The sequence below is a fragment of the Colletes gigas genome, unplaced genomic scaffold (assembly GCF_013123115.1).
Source record: "Colletes gigas isolate AHSC1104 unplaced genomic scaffold, ASM1312311v1 Colletes_gigas_Sc00055, whole genome shotgun sequence".
In the NCBI taxonomy this organism is placed as follows: Eukaryota; Metazoa; Arthropoda; class Insecta; order Hymenoptera; family Colletidae; genus Colletes; species Colletes gigas.
The window spans coordinates 8,095-25,766 of NW_025106684.1; the positions used below are offsets into that span (position 1 = coordinate 8,095).

At 40.4% G+C, this 17,672-nt stretch overlaps 1 protein-coding gene across 1 annotated transcript in view; it reads right to left on the bottom strand.

Annotated features, from left to right (window-relative positions):
* Positions 1-1,701: 1,701 nt before the first annotated feature.
* LOC122403486 overlaps positions 1,702-17,672 on the bottom strand; it is a 173,378-nt gene continuing 157,407 nt past the window's right edge. Inside the window, exons 7-9 of the mRNA XM_043407028.1 lie at positions 6,070-6,259; positions 5,338-5,457; positions 1,702-4,574 (exon numbers count right to left, since the gene is read on the bottom strand). Of these exons, the coding sequence (XP_043262963.1) occupies positions 4,385-4,574; positions 5,338-5,457; positions 6,070-6,259 (500 nt within the window). The 3' untranslated portion in view covers positions 1,702-4,384. The remainder of the gene's footprint in view (positions 4,575-5,337; positions 5,458-6,069; positions 6,260-17,672) is intronic.

Sequence of the window (17,672 nt, forward strand, 5' to 3'; positions counted from 1 at the left end):
AAAATAATCGTGTAGCTCTTACGTCTTACGTAATATGATTGAACTGTAAGATTAAACATTCTTTTAATTATTATTAATTTTTTTTATGTGTTAATAAAATAAATGAATTAACAAATAATCAAAATATTATTTTGTTAATTGGATAAAATTTATTGTAGTATTATAAAATAAATTTAAATTATTAGAAAATGGTGAACTTGGATCTTGAAAAGAAAATATATTCGCAATTGTAGTACAGTTAACAAATATATTGTATGTGTTTCGATGCTTACCTACGATGGAAGTACTTGAGGAAATATATATCTGTATGTCGTTAACATACTATTAATAATATGCGTCATTAAAAAAAAGTAGTTTGATTTTTAACTAAACAATTTTTTTAACAGAAGTTTATCTCTTCTAATAATTGTATGATTTGATACGAGATATGTATATATATATTTTATTTTATTTTATATATTTGAGCCTTTATAAGTCTAAAAAGTAATGAATGTAACAACGTAGGTTCGCATGGCTCAGCGAGGAAGCACATCACACAGTAAACGGTAGGTACCGAGTTCAAATCCCGCCCCAGCAGTATAAAAATTTCTGAATGTAACAAGGTTTTTTCGAAGACAAAGTACAATATTTCCTGAAGCAGTGTACAGAAAGTAGTTGATATACAGGGTGTTCGGCCACCTCTAGCAAAAATTTTAATGAGCGATAGTAGAGGCCAAAATAAGACAAAAATCAAGAATACCAATTTGTTGATGGAAGCTTCGTTAAAAAGTTATTAACGTTTAAAGTGCCGCCCTTACTGAATTTTTTTCTCGAAAATGCGCAAGATTTCGGGGATATGTCTATTCACCAAAAATGACTGTAATTGAACCCTACAACCGAAAATAATTTTTTCACAACGATTTGCAATTTTTTTTCTCCGTTGAAAAATTTAGGCACCTAATTGGATTTTCAGTAAGGAATTTTTTTCTCGAAAGTGCGTACGATTTCGGAGGTATGTGTAATGATAAAAAATGATTGTAATTGATCCCCGCAACCGAAAATAATTTTTTTAGAACGATTTGAAAAATTTTTTTTCGCCGAAAAATTTCAGCACCTACTCGATTTTTTTTCTCGAAAGTAGATAGGATTTCGGAGGTATGTGTACTCACCAAAAATGATTGTAGTTGACCCCCGCAACCGAAAATAATTTTTCCAGAACGATTTGAAAGTTTTGAATTTAATTGTTAATAACTTTTTAACGAAGCTTCCATCAACAAATTAGTATTTTTGATTTTCGTCTTATTTTGGCCTCTACTATCGCCCATTAAAATTTTTGCTAGAGGTGGCCGAACACCCTGTATAGAGATTAATTTTTTGTATAACTTTTTCTTAAATTTAAAGATTTTATTGAATGTTATTTAAATATCTATTTTATATTCTCCGAATATTTAGCTTATATGTTCTAAACATTCAATTTATATTTCTTGAACATGTATACAATATTACATCTAATATTTATCTAATATGAAAAAGTGTGGCTCAAAAAATATTTTTCCAATATTCGAAAAAAATATATATCCAATATTTTTGTGCTACTAGGGGCCTTATATACTGATAAACAAAAATCAAGAAAAGCTCGGAGAAACGATACGAGAAAAGATTATGGAAACTCAGACGAAAAGCGTGTTTGTTTTATTAAATGTTTTATTATTAAGAGGGAGTTTCGGAGTACACAAGACTATCTAGTGAAGTCGATTTGGAACATCGGTGGTCTGTCATGCTAAAAACAAAAATACTGGATCGCACCACATATCGCGACCGCACTAGATCGCTCTTCGTTATTGCACATTACACCGTTCGAAATCCGTTTTACATGCGAGAGCTTTTACGCGACTCTCTCGATTTGTTTATATATATCGGACTTGCTTCTCGATTACTTACGATCTCACGGTTGTACCTTCTATATAAAGGACTATGCGCTAATATTCTGGTAATAATATATATTCATGTATACGTGTACTGTGTATACGTCGGAGCTAAACGCTACGTCATATAAATTTCAAGGTACAGGAAGTATCTACAAGTCAGTGTCTACCACATAATTTACTGCCTCGTTTCGTTTATCCTTTGGTAAGTGGCGGTTAATCTACGTTTCTCTAAGACCTACAGAGATTACCATGAATTTACTTCGCTATGATCTTACGGGGTTAAATCAACGGTATACACGGAAACCATGACGTAAGATCATTGGCTTTAACGACACAATGCAATAAATAGAATGTCAAATAAATATATATAGAGTATACTTTTCATAATCATCCGTTAGGAGGGGGACAATATAATGTCTTAAACGTTAACATGGATATGCATTATCGATTACAGTTAATAATACTGGCAGCTTAAAGTACAACGTGTATCTGTACCTGTATGTGTGTATGTGTACGTGTGTGTGTGTGTGTGTGTATTACGTTGAAACCTAACTGAAGGAAAACGGTAGAGAGTGCCGTGTGCAACGTTGAAAATCGATCGAAAACGATCCAATGAACGAAACCACGTAATGACTAGTATCAAGAGGATAACGAGTTCCATCGCCTAACCGTTGGACGAAATTATTCCAGGCTTCTACCGTGATTTCGCGGCACTCGCTACGCGCACAGTGGGCTCCAAAAGGTTCGCTTAATCGATGTCATAAGTAAAACGTATGGTTTCGGTTACGAACCAATAAAATTTCCCTCACAACCGTTCGCAAATCGAAATCCTTATCATCGAAATAATTATTGTAACACCACGGACGTCTCTCGTGTCGCACCTGATCGCGCGTCGTTGCTGGCTACCCAATATTAAATAATAGCGTCTTAACGATTACCGTTACTGTTCTTACTATATACTAATATTAGTGTTGTTATTATTAATGTTATTGTTAATATTATTATTATCGTTACCATAATCGTACCGTACGAGAATATTGCACACAGCGACCAACAGACACGGACAAAGGGAACTAAGTAACAGATCACAGGTGAAACTAGGCTATCTCTGTAACAAATTGTTATCACATGAAAAAATATGTATCGGTTGCCATCTCTCGCAAAAATCTCCCAAAAATAAGAGACTGTCGGACGGATGACCCGAGCGACGAGCCATCGATGATTCGGATTGGCTGACCTCGATCGTCCCTTCGCTCCTTTTCGATCCTCACTCTCGTCGTTAAGACATCTTTTTTTCGCGTCCTTCACTCTGTTTCTCTCTCTCATCTTTTTCTCGCATTACCAACCCGAAAAAAACAGTCGATCCGCTTGCTGGTCCGAGCCCAATCGCTCATCAACGACGACAAACAACTTAAACTCTGATTAAATGATTACGATTAGCTGTAAAGTTTGGCATTGCGACCGCGGTCCTTTCGACTCACCATCCTCGCACGTTTACTCCTCGCACGAACGAACAAACACGACTTACATAGCTCTTCTTTGGCTTCCAGCTCCGTCGTAGTGGCCAACGCCGGCCATCTACGTGTGTATCTAAACCTAAATACGCATTACATCGCAACCTTCTCGGATTAGCAGCTTGTACGACTCTGATCCCATCGATAGTTTTCTTATACGGAACGCCGTGGCCTCGACGGCCACCAAGGAACAACCATTTTGTAAAGCTCTCGCCTCGAAAGACGATTCTGAAACGACTCGGCCCTCGAACACCCATAAATTCGTCCGTCTCTCGCGATAAAGCGTTCTAGAATCTATCCGTTTTAGAGCTCCTCTCTCGACTCTGACCTCTCTCTCTGCTCGTAGCTCTTTCCTTGCGATTCTACCGTACGCGAATACTCCATCGCCCCGAGATGCAAGAGGAACGAAATCTCGAATCCAAAATCCACTACGCGAAAATAAAAGGTTCACGCGACGGTCATTTCAGGGGAGGGCAAGGGTTTAAGTTCATCGATGAATGAATCTCGATCGCTTCCCCGAATACGGCGGCTGATAAAAAGCTCTACGAACGCACGGACTTCGCGGGATCGCGTGAACGAGCAAGATTATTCTCGAGATCGTTCGCTAAGCCTACAGAAACTTTTCACTGATTTTGTACTGTGTTGCGCCCGCGAACAGTTCCGATTCCTGACTTGTTCTTCCACGGTTCGCGGCTCGCTGGTCTCCCCTCGGAAGCTCGGAAAGTTCGTCGCGAAGACGCGAGACGAAAATGGAAATTGAATCGAAGTACGATGCGCGTCGAATATGCACGGCAACCCAAAGTTCTTCGCGACGTATTGTTTTCTAAGATGTTATCTTTTTTCTCTTTATCTCTTTCTTTCTCGTCGCGAACGTTCGACGTCATTTTTCGAGCCTCTGCGTTTTCGAAATAAACGGGATATCAAAAAAGTAGGAGCGCCTTAAACGGCGCTACGATAGATGCGCTACAAAAGCTGAGCTATGACCGGATGCAAAAGACACATGTGCTCGGCACCGCGTATCGGCAGACGGTTCACGCTGAAGTGACGAACCATTTCCGGTATGCTGTCGAACGGCTTGCTGAACTGGCCCAGAATGTACGCGTTCAGGTCCTCGTTCTTCTGGATGCGCATGTGCATGAAACCTCGGGCGCTTCTGAAAATTCAAAAGGTTCTTCTGAGTCTTTGACCATTGTTCAAATAAAAGTACGTAGAAATACCCCAATAATAACTTTTAAAAATGCTATCGCTTCTATTGAATTAGGAGCACCCAAATGCATTTGTTTTCATTGCTTTACAGCCAGAAGTCCGTTATAACTGTATTATTAGCGTTCCAGTGCAATGACACATCAATTATTTGGTAAAAGTACGTTCAAATACGCGAATAATAACGTTTAGATGCGTGTAAACAAGCAAGAATGCAGTTTTACTGTCAAACATAATGGAACTCGGCTCTACATCAAATGATGTCACTTTTATTGAATTAGGAGCATCCGAATGCATTTGTTTTCTTCGCGTAACAGTTAGAAGAACGAATAAATCGCCGTTATAACTGAATTAGTGGCGCACTAGAGCAACAACACAACCATTCGTATCCAAAGAGTCGAAAATTACATCCATAATTGTGAATACCAATTTAGTTAAAGTTCTCGAAAATGAATGCGAAGCTCATAAAAAATAGAGCATTTGTAGCATTTTGTCAACATTTTACAGCGGTATATTGGAGCGCATATACCAAAGTATAATTAATCGACAGGAAACAGCTACGACGTGCTCAACTGCTTTTAAAGAACAGCGAACGCGAAATCCCGATTTCGTATTCATCGTCGAGATACATTTGCCCGGAAGTTTCGCGTAAAGAAGAAATGGCGTAGCGCCAGGCGAAAAGTATCAAGGCTGTACGCATACGTATAACTTACTTCAGCGATAGAGAATAATCTTGTTTGGTCGATTCGCTGTTCCTCACCAAATAACTTCCTTCTCTCAGAAGTCGTAGGACAGCTTCCGCCTCGATTCTCGTGATGGATCCGTGGTACCACCTGCAATGCAAACGACGAAACATTAGCTCCTATTCGATTGTAAAAACATTTTGTGAATGTCTCAACCCATTTCTATACAATAACCGGTCTGACTCTGGTCAACAAGTTTTATATATAAAAATCAACACATTTTTACATTCACGAGGTATTCGTAAAACAAATCTATTATTGCTCGTGGCCGTGCCTCGTACAAATAAATTTAAATAAAATTTAATAGTACACGTTTGAAAAATTATTTGGAATCGCATCGTACGTCAAGGGGTTAAACGCGATAGTAAGAGAAATAGACGAACAAATAATTTTAATAATACGAACGATTGAGGCTGAAGGGTGTAATGAAACAAAATTCGATGTATCTTCGTTAAAAATAGTGTATATATCAGAAATCATTGCCTCCCCGAGTGGCTCGAAAGTTAAAATTAACATTTAAATGAGACATTTTAATTCGAAACGACTCTTCGGTTACGTAACTACGATTAATAAATGACTCTGAAGTCGTGGGTATATTTTTACATCTTTTTTGTACGCGTGACTTTTGATGAGAATCGCCGGTGCAGACGACCGTCAGACGCGACAGAATGTTTCGTAAGCTGATAAATTCGAATGACGTACCCTTGTCTCTCGAGAGGAAGGTCCACGTCAACGAGATCGGCGGATCCACGGGCGGTGCTAATCTCCAGCGGCAATCCAAGGCTCAGACCACCGGGTTTTTTCGGGGCGAACTGACCGGGGTTCCCGACGCTGTTCGTCCCGTTGCCGGCGTCCAGATTCAGTGTCATCTTCGGACGCGCCAGACCGCCGCCTGAAATGAGTCATGCGACAGTTAGACGCCGCGAAATTCCCCTGGGGGTAAACATCGATTATCCGTATACACGTAGACGCCAGGAGGAACGTCCCGGCGCGGACTTTATGGCCCGCCATCGTAATTGGAACAAATCGGAACTCGGTTCCGCTTAAGATTCACGGCGATAGGAAGCGAATTCCAGTCGATATGCCGTTACAGATTATGCGAAAAGGATCCAACAAAAGATTCGTCGAAAAAAGAACGACGTTTGGAAGCTTTTCAGAAAGGAAAAGCACGCCATATAAAAAAACTGTAACTTTTCGTGATCGATATACCGCGTGAATCTTTTTATATCGTTTTCATTAACACGTTGACTGCCCAGATCGGACGAAACTTTGCTTTTAGACAATTTTATTTTTATTGCTTTGTTAAAATTTGTGAGCCCCGTCTAGATTTATTTTCTTGAACATCCAATCTTGAGAATCAAACTTTTTTAGTTCCTCGGTGAACAAATTATGTCACCTCTATGTGGGCGTGATCATAATCGAGTTATTAATGCTTCACCAAAAATATATCAGTAAAACGAAGACGAAAATGAAAACAATTGCTTTAAAACAGCCTTCGTCAGTGTTGTGATGCGGTTGGAAGTGCTTCATAAGCCAGCGTTGGGGGTTCCCCGACGTACCACTACGCCATTTTACGAGCTCATGGCGGCTGAAAGACGCGAAAATGGAAGAGAGATGAAAGACGAAGAGAGATTTTGAATTTACCAGTGGACTCCTCAATCAGATTACCTGGCAGACTCAGCGCGTACAGGGTGTCTCTAAAATCATCGACGTACGTAAGTACAACATTTTTTATGTTTAACGTAGCCTCTTTGATTAAGAAAATTTAACTACTCGAACTTCGAATCTGTTCCAAAGCCACGTCCTGGTAATATTATCTTTTCTTTTCCATTCTATACTTTACGAGTAAATTGATAAAAATTCAATCGATGGGGGAATTTTGTTTACCAAGATACACTCCCCTGCGCAAAGAAGATCGACTATCTGATGCCGGGGTAATTGTGTCGCCAATAATCGTGCTCTTAAAGCAAGGACTCGATAATACCTGTCAAAGAATATTTTCTTCAGCGCGAAACAATCGACCGTGACTTTGGACGTAGGCTTTGTTGAGGTATAATAATGGAACGTCTCGTACTCGTCAATGGATAGGCTGAGTGCTTTCACTTAGCAGAAACAATACAATCGAAATTCCTTCCGCGAATTTTTTTTTTCCCCCTGTTTTCCATCCTCCGCGCTCCGGCAGGAAGCTCTATCGGCTCCTGGGAAGTTTTCACCCTGCAGCCACTTAAGATTCGCGCGGAAATTACGAGCATTGTCTCCTCGTACACAATGTGGCTCTAGGAACAAGAGACAACAAGCTATGCCTATCCTGCCCATTACAAACGAATGAAAGAGGAATCTCGACTCCGGTCGCAAAGTATTACGTTTATTAAAGACGACATTGCGCTCGGAGAGAGACGAAATTCGATGAGAACGACAGCGAAATATTACGGACGAGATTATACGTCTGGAGTGGATACAAATTCGCGAAGCAAAATCGTAATAAAACAATTTACTCGACGGATACGTTAAACATGAAAAACATGACAAGTCGGGAACGTATGGTCAAGTTATTAATATGACACTTTGTAATGTGTTGTGACAAAAAATTTGTATAATTATATTTAGATCACTGTAGAATACAGTTATTAAATGTTTTCGATCAGGCTTTTGTTAAACAGTATTTTATGTAAAAGAGTAAATCAAAAATCTAAAATACAATTTTTTCGTGCGTCTGACCATTGCTCGATATTTCTACTTGCAATCGGTGTCCAAGTGCTCTATTGTTAAGTATCTCGTGAATTTTTAGAATTGATCTCTTCAAAAGTAAAGTCTCGTATGGGAAACACTTATTTTGTGACCCACAATCACCCTCTTTCCAGATGTACAACGATTACTATGCTTTTTATTCGTTTCTTCTCCTATGTCTTCTCTATCGACGACGAATCTTATTTTCAGCGTCTCAAAATCTATCTGGTTAAGTTCTTCAAGATTACTCTCGTTAGATATAGTGTATTTTATCTGAGAAAATAAATAAAACACCTAGAATACAATTTTTCTGCGATATGCCTGGTGCGTCTGACCATTTCTCGATATTTCTACTTGCGATCGGTGTCCAAGTGCTCTATTGTTAAGTATCTCGTGAATTGTTAAAGTTCATTTCTTCATAAATAAAGTCTCGCATGGAAAAACTTATTTTATAACGTACAATCACCCTATTTCTGGATATATAACGTGTATGTATCGACGGCGAATCTTATTTTCAGGGACCAAAAAATCTTTGTCCCAGTTCCCAGTCGTTTACTCAGAATTTCAAAGTTTCGCTGGGTAAATTCTTCAAGGTCGCCATCGAGAGCTTCAATATTATTAAGCCCGTTTGGAACTTCGTAGATGATAATCGACGGAAGGGTCCGCAGTCGAAGGAAGTGCCTCTGCGGCCGCGAGGTAATTTCATTTGTTGGGCGCAATCTCTTAGCGTCCGACTTTTGCAAGGTCGCATGATCCAGGTACGATGAAATTGCTCTGACAGGTGTAACACTGCGTTAGCTTTCTTCGTGGCTAACGCGTTTGGAGCGCCTCGCGCTGCTCTCGAAAGGTTGTACTTTATCCATTATGTATGAACGTGTACTCCGGGGCTTAAGACCATTTAGTTTCTTCGAGCCTGATGCAATAAACGTTTCAGGTTAAAACGCTCATTTTTACATAATTTCTTTAACGGTACTCAACGTCGCTTTCAGTAACGAGTTCAGATCTCGCTTGGAAACGCGTTTGCTCGTAACAGGAAATTGGAACGCTGAAAACATCTTTCTTAAAAACAATCGGTAACTTAAAGTAACAATAATTGTATTCATGTTTCCAGGAAGCGTTTCAAAAGACCATGTAACCCATTTCATAATAAAATTATTCAATTCTCAAACTTTGCTTCGAACAGTTATCTCGGTAATTAAATTTGTAAACGTAGCAAACTTAAACAAAAGATGCAATACTCGCAAACCTGTTCGTTTAATGATAATCGATAATTAATAGTACATAAAAGTTTTATACTGTCGTTTTCATAGTAAAATTATTTAAACTTCGAACATCGAGCCACGGTAATTATATTTACGAACGCAGTGAACTTAAACGGAACAGAAGTTGCCGACCAATTCGCTTTAGGTGCAGACATTGGATAGCCTCGACGTTCGAGAATAACAGACCTCTGTTTGCCTGAATAATTCATTCCACTTTTCGTTCACAAACGATCGTCAGTATGCTCCTAGAAAGTAACGTGGACGATATAAATCGCTCGCGTACACGCAACGCCGAAAGAAACTCTCGAAAGGCCGTACGCTTCCTTCCGGTTCATCTGACGCGTACACGCGTTTCAAGCATAGTTAAACATTAACGGCCAACAGCCAGCCACCCACTACTCTCCGAGATTGGCCGGTATCTGTATTATTAAATTTAATCCGGCTATCCGCCCGGCTCGATTTATCTGCCCGAATTTCTTCCTCGCCCTCTTCCTGGCCAGCCAAGTTTCTTCCTTTCTTCCAATGTTAATGTTCTCACGCTATACATCCGGTGTAGCAATACTCAATTCAACCCTGTAATTCTATTCCGTATTTCCCAACTTATTTTTCTCACCGACTTATTTACAGTACCCACCAAGTCCCTTTCGGTCCTGACTGTTTATAGATTGCAAAGTACAATGAAAATCTGAGTCTTTGAATTTCATTTCAGAGTTGCACGAGTTTATTATAATTTATTTATCACAATGTGGCGTCGCCTTCCATGCTCGCCACCAGAGGGCTCGCGTTCTCACAAGCACTCGACCGTATTTCGTATTCCGTATTTCCCAACTTATTCTTCTCACCGACTTATTTACAGTACCCACCAAGTCCCTTTCAGTCCTGACTGTCTATAGATTGCAAAGTACAATGAAAATCTGTGTCTTTGAATTTCATTTCAGAGTTGCACGAGTTTATTAAAATTTATTTATCACAGTGTGGCGTCGCCTCCCATGCTCGCCACCAGAGCAGTCTCGGACGAAACGCGACCCCTCCATTCCTTTTCTGTCCTCTTACGAAATTCTCCCGATTTGGAGTCACGAGAAGTATTTCACGATGGACGAATAAACAAGTCAAACAGTCCTGAATAAATTTGATTGTATTTGTCGGCTATCGTTTGAATAAAATTTCCGCGATTCGCCTAACGACGGACTGACGCTCCGCGTTCTTTGTGCGCGAATTTCCTGTCGCAGGAAGCTCTACTCTCGCTTATTTTACCGTCTCCTCCGCAGACTGTTTTAATATCCGTCTCAGACGGAGATACGTCTCAATCAATTTCTTCGCGGGTCCTCTCCATCCAGCCCGTTCGTCCCTCGGGAAATGCGAGAAGAGGCGCGTATGCGATTTCCAGTGCGCGAACAAGTGTCTGGGACGCCGCGGTATTTGTATACGGGGCGTGTCGTTGGTTCGCGATAAGGCGGAACCGACTTCGAAAACTTGTTACCGCGGAGGGACGACGTTCGCGAATTTTCGAACGAACACGACTGGAATCGGGAACCTTTTCCACGAACGTTTTCACGAGTGTCGTTTTTAGGTAAGTCGAGACAAACTACGTTTGTTCGAAGTAAAATAGTAACCTAAAATGTACTCAATGTTATTTGTTACTATTGCAACTAAATGTTATTACAAGATCTCGACGTTTTACTTTAATCGTATTTCAAATAAAAATTTTTTAAATTTTGGATATTTGGAAATAGATATCAATGACCAAAATATTGATATTGCTAATAAACAGCGTTTGCTGATGTTACGATTAGCATATTTCGCGGTTCTGTCTCCCATGTGAGACGAAAGTACATACAATACTCATACAATTAAGGCGAAAGTATAATTAAACTCGAAGTTAGCATCTGTTGTTGTAAAACTTCTTTACCGTGAGTATACGAGACCTTAACCCTGACCTACGCCAAATAGTGCTCGACTTTCTCCTCCTAATTGGCTTCAACTTATATATAAGTGAAATTTACCCAGTTTCCAAGATATTCCAAATGTTTTCAACGCTCCAAAAAAAAATAATGATTTTCTTTAAAATAGATTTAAGAATAAAAATTATCATTGAAGCATTTTGGGGGTTATTTGTATCGTTTCAAGGTAGCTCTCAGTCGACAGAAAAATACGTGAAAAATATTTTTGTCGAGAACTGCCTTTCCCAAAGGAAAAATATTTCTTCGTGCTAGTTATTCTAAGAATCATACTTCGTGACTGTTCGAATCCGTCAACGTGGCATTCGACATGAAGAAACCACCGGTTTTCCATCGTGTCGTCTTGGAAGAGGATTCCCATATGGAAGAAACATTGTCTGAGAGGGCGACGGGAAAGAGAGAAGGCAGCCCAGCCACAGGAAACTTAGGAAAGGCCCGTCAGGGAAGTCTCAGGGGAAATTCCTCGTCACGCAAGAGACACCGGAAATCTTCCTGGTTCTCGCTTGAAATACTATACAGGGTGTTCTGCAGTAACGTTGACAAATTAATAGGTTAGAAGCCAACGCAGACACTTTTGGTAAATAAATCCTGTATCAGAAAACCCTAGCCACCGCTACGTTTACACAGATTCCCATTACTCTACTTCTTCACTCTCAAAATTTATATTTGCTGACAGTAATGTACGATAGCGAGAACCACACTGCAAAAATTAAAAAGAAAAACAATAGAAACTTTTGATTCTTTGACCGGACTAGAAAGTTCTACCTAAATTAATACTCTTTCCATACGAGTTACTGTATCGAATGATTTTTTGATGAATCCTTAGATATAAAGTAAATCAATACAATCAATATAATTTTATTTTATTTTAATTCGACAAACCATTCTGCGAATAGAGAAAACTTTTGAGACGACACAAATAACTGGGGAATGGGATTTCGATCTGTAGTAATACGTTCTTCCCGTTATTTTCTATTTTTCAAATTTAGAAAAGAATCTGACAATTCGTATTTATTGCGGCAACGAGAAATCGAGGGTGAGACTCGGCCAGAAGATTTACGACGACGAAGGATTCATTGCAGCGGGGACGTCGCGCGTCACACTCGCGCTGGAAAGGATCGCCCGGTGATTCCATCGAGTATCACACTGTACCATTAAAGCGGAAGTATGTCTGAACGCGACGTCAATGAAATCGTAAAGTGGCGCGAAAGGGAGGATCCTTTCGCCGTCGAATCGTAAAAATTCAACGGTATCGTCAGTCTCGATGCTTAAACGATTTCGGTCCCATGTAGGTAATAGGAAAAAAATATCAGGGGAGGAATAGCTCAACGTCGAATATTGGAAGTGCACAGATTTTAGGAAGTCGAAACCATCTTGTCTTTACGCTCTCTTAAATCGTGGTAATTCTAAGAAACGAGTTAAAAATATTACAGATTATAATTTCAAAATAAACATACATTAAACGAGCCTCAACGTCAATTAACACAAAATAAAATAAAAGGAAATCTTAAATACTTCTAAATATTAACGATTTGTGAAACGACGAAATGAACGTTTATTTCTAAAACTACGGAGGTTATTTTTTTATCGAATAAAACACGAGAATTTTCCGTTCGACGTAACATTCGAATACAGCTACGCGTTAGAAATAGATGCTGCATTGATGGTCGAAAGATCAAGTTACTATTTTTACTTCGACGTGGGGCGAATGTGTTCGGAGGAAAGAGTAGAATAAGTTCCACGGATGGAGTACTACGCGAAAATATTTCATGAATCGCACGCGTTCTGGAAGAATCACCCCTCGATGTATGAAATCGGAGTTCCGAGCAGATGGAGAGCTTCGCTCGAGAATTGTGATCGAAAATTGCACTTCGAGGCATACTGAAGATTTTCACCCAGACGTAAGAAAGTTCGACGTCGTTGGCTGCCAGAAATTTGTTCATCGACGGTCATTTATATTCTCTTGAAAGTTTTACCAGCTTCAAGCTAAGACTGAAACTATTCGAACATTTCACGAACGATACAAATAAACTTTGAACGTTAGAATACTTGAATATTATTATTTAAATATTATGATTTGAGTATTATCTCTCAAATATTACTATTTCAACGACGGAGCAATTTTATTTTTATTTTTAATCGAAAGCGTTTAGCGATTTCGAGAGGGTTAAAAACCACAGACTTGATGTGTGCTTTCTGTAAACCATTCCCCTACTTTGCGTAATCTCAGGACGATGTCCGTATAGCAGAGGCAACATACCTTGGGTAGAATGGTAAGTTCTCTGCTAACAGAATACATATAGGATGGTACTATTTGCTTTGGTCATTAAGCAGCTCCCAGCAGAGCTCGAACTCGGCGTAGAGGAAGAGCGAAGTGTTTATAGTCCACTGATAGTACGAGTTCTTCAACAAACCGCCGTCAGGTCGTTGAAACCTTTCAATCCCGACAGGCAACTTATTCAATTCGAACCATACTATTTTTTAACATTAAGCAAACACGCTACGTTCATCAGAAATCGAAATACATGCTAGACTTTGTGTTTATTTCGTAAAATTCCTGAGATCCATACCAAACGGCACGATTTGCAACAGAATGCGTTGTAGCGACGCTACGTGTGCCTAGATTATTCAGTCTATAACCACTTAATCCGAAAATCACGAGCGTGTTATCCACCCCTCTAGCTGCTCCACACCCCAAGGTTTTGACTCGGAATTACCAGCCCTCTCGACACTACGGAACATCTACGAAAGACACCTAAATGAAGCTTCTCTATAGTCTGTTCATTCCTAGTCTATTTTCCTAGTCTATTTTCACCCAGTCGCGAACAATGAGAAAAGAATCCAGCGAACGATAGATTACACGTGTCTCTGGGAATAAATTTTTCACGGAATCGGTCCCGTTCAATGGAATTCAATTTTTCAATCTCTCCGCGGGATCTATAGAATATCTCGACGCCGCCGTCGAGGCGTGAGAACTAATAAATAACGTACAAATCCCTCGGATGTTACGAGTCACGGTGAGATCGCAACTTCGCGCCTCTTTACAATTCCAAATCTTTTCAATGCGCGCCGCGGCATTACTTTCTTCCCCCCCACGGAAAAGCCTCGCGATGTGTCGAAATGTCCGAACAACAGATGCGGGATACGAACGCGGGGATAGACCTTAAGATCCTCGCCAACAGATGTTGCAGTTACACGGCCCCCGCCTCTTCTTTGCTCCCCCCCTCAGTTAGCAACCGGCAGCCCTTATCGGTAACAAACACTTCGAGCCTGCTTGGAATGCTTGATACCGGCTCGAACCTCATGAAATATGAACTACGATCGGCAACATACGTCGTTCTCATCGACGGAGCGACTGTGCAATTTGCTCGGGAATCGCCGGTTTCATCCCTACGTGGATACGTGTCGATACCCGCGGTAAACATTCGTTATTTACTAAACGCCGCCTTTATCTTTCGCAGTAGCGTTCGGAATTTTAGCAAGCAAATCTAGAAACATTTAGCGGGTATTATTCAATGCGGAGAATCTAAAAAATACATCCGCAAGAGTTCGTGTAAACATGTGACTCGTTCAACCCTGTCCCAAGCTATTTTTTTAAAATGATATAAATATCATTACGTGCTGATTAGGTTGTGACGCTGATGCTGAAAATACAAGATAACTGGAACAAAGAATGGAGATCTACAGAACGAATTGTTTTAAAATTTCTAGAGAGCATGTTGCTACTTTAAGGATCTGTGGCGAAACTTTCTGCATTCGTCAGCAGAGGGATACTCTCAACCTGTACCTCTCTCACAAGTGCTCGACCGAGCACCTATTCCTATATATACGCTCATCGAATAGCCACTGAATGCCCAGTTTAAGGTCTGTTAGGGTTGCATTACTGATGGAGTCCACTAGAGGTGTAATTCTAAAATTTCACTGTCTTTTTCTAACATTTTAAACGCGTGGAGTTCCAAAACTATTAGTGTTTTATTAATTATTGAGCCATCGTTAGCAAAGCCTCCTCTTTGAACTGGTTTTTGGTTTTTGTCGATTGGACATTTCATTTTGGAGATATCGTAATTTATGTAAAGGAGTAATTTTTTTAATTCGACTATCTCTGTCTCCGTCTGACGTGTTGCGTCGGACCTCTCTCTCGCGCGCGTGAGTCGTGACTTAGTTACTACGATCACGTGCCGCAGTGAAAGTTCATTCACCTCGCGACGTAAACAAACTTCGAAGGCTTATATCTCCGGAACTAATTGAGCTATCGGCTTGTTCGAACTCTCATTTTAAGGGGCATCCCATCCTCTATCTGATGAAGATATAAACTATTATTATATATGCTGTCTTTTATGGTTATTTTCACATTTACTTTGACACTATGTACCTAAACAAGTTTTAACGATTCTCATTGATTATACGATCGGTGTATGATAAAATTGGACTATAAATTGTTCATTTAATTAAAAATGAATTTAAATTTGAATACAGAACGTTTGTTTCATTACTAGTCAGCATTTCGTGAGAAGTGACGTTTCAACCTCTATTTTCAGCACCTCCTTCTGCCTATCTCTATTTGTTTTCGAATTACTCGACTCAATAACTTTCAAATCCTCCGCTTTGAAGCATAAAATGGGGTCTACAGACATTACCTTGAGCTTCGTTACTACAAGACTAAGTTACTTCTATCTCCGTTCAAAGAATGACGAGGATTATTTCTAGTAACAAAATGTATTCTTTCCCGCTGCAAGTACCGATTCGTTCGATTTCCATCAAACATCGTAAAATCCCAGTTTGCTACGGTGATTTCTCAGCAAGCCGCCAATCCGTTCGGATAAATTGCCTGTCCTGACGTCGAATGGCATTCGAAGCAAAGGTCCGATGCCCCTTTCCCTTCCCCGTTCCAACTCCTCCCATTTACTTGCAAACTTATCAAAATACTCGTCTCTAAACGGCGGCGGGATATATATCGTTTCAGGTCAGAAGTTCACCGATAAACCGAGCTTTTCAGTGCTCGCCGCGAAGCGACTGCATCAATCCTCTTTACCAACTTTTTAACGCGACCAACGAGCGAAATATTTCCACGGGGCACTTCAGGTCGTCCAAGCGCCGATCTTCTGACACAGTTACGAGCTCGAAAATCCGCGCGAGTTTCGCGCGTTTCACGCGTAACCGCGATTCAAACGGCCGTCGCGGATTAATTGGACGGGCGAGGAGTCAACGCACCTGCTATTAAGAGTGGGTGGGGTGGGAGGGGGAGGGGGACGCGGTGGCATCGCGAAACGCGAAGTGCATCGTCGACGAGAAAGGGAAACTGGGTTACGGGACGACAGGTACGCGCGAAACGAGCATTAGGCGAATTTAACTTAAGGATCCGCGACCACTTACGGATTTCGTCGACCGTGACAATTAGCGAGGAACGTTATCATTCGTTAAAATCCGCCGTCGAGCGCAACGCTGGGAAATTAGAAGTCCGCCGGACTTCTCCGCCAGCTCGTCGCTCCCGTCTCTTTGGCCTGTTACCAAACGGTTTAACGACAGCCGAGTAAATACATGGAACATGTCGCAATTTGCCGACAGCGAGTAAACCGTACGTGACTGGGTTTCCATGACCGGATCAGCCCAGACAGACAGAAAATTGTATTTTTCTGACGGGGAATATGTCACGGGGAACGGAATCTAGTTAGAGTTCCGTTGAAATTTCGTTCGGTAAATTAAATTCGCTTCGCGGAGTTGTTGCTCGTGAAAACTACCCCTGGATCGACGACTTTTTTGGCGTTCCCTTTTTGCCGGGTTAAAGCAGTGAAATTATCGTTGACGGTTTGACGAACTTTCTCGTAATTTTTTTCGGTGAAAACTTGAAAATAATGGCGAGATTTATGACGGTTTTTATTTATATTTTTTTATAGCGCAAAAGCAACGGCGACTCTCTTATTTTTTTAATGGCGTATAAAATCGTATCACTTACCGAGATCATTAAAGTCTATAGATACGTTATCATTAGTACGACGAAAGCATAGGTGAAAACTATTAGGTAAAATATGGCAAATAATATTTAACGACACACTTATGAGCAAATACGAGTAAATTAAAGTACCATCGAACAATAAGTTTTGACGACTGGACTCGAATATTACGCAATCGTTTGTACCAACATCACAGTCACGATTTCTAAAATTCTACGAGGTACTTTGGAAGGATACCAACGTGTTACCCGTCCGATAAGGGAATCGCCAGAAAACGTTGAAGCATGTGAACGGAGTTCGATCAGACGTAAATTGCATTTCTTCGATAATGCCATAAAATAGAAATAGATATTCGGGCGCCAACCGTTCCCTTGGGTTTTATTATTTACGAGACCGTATTAGAGCGT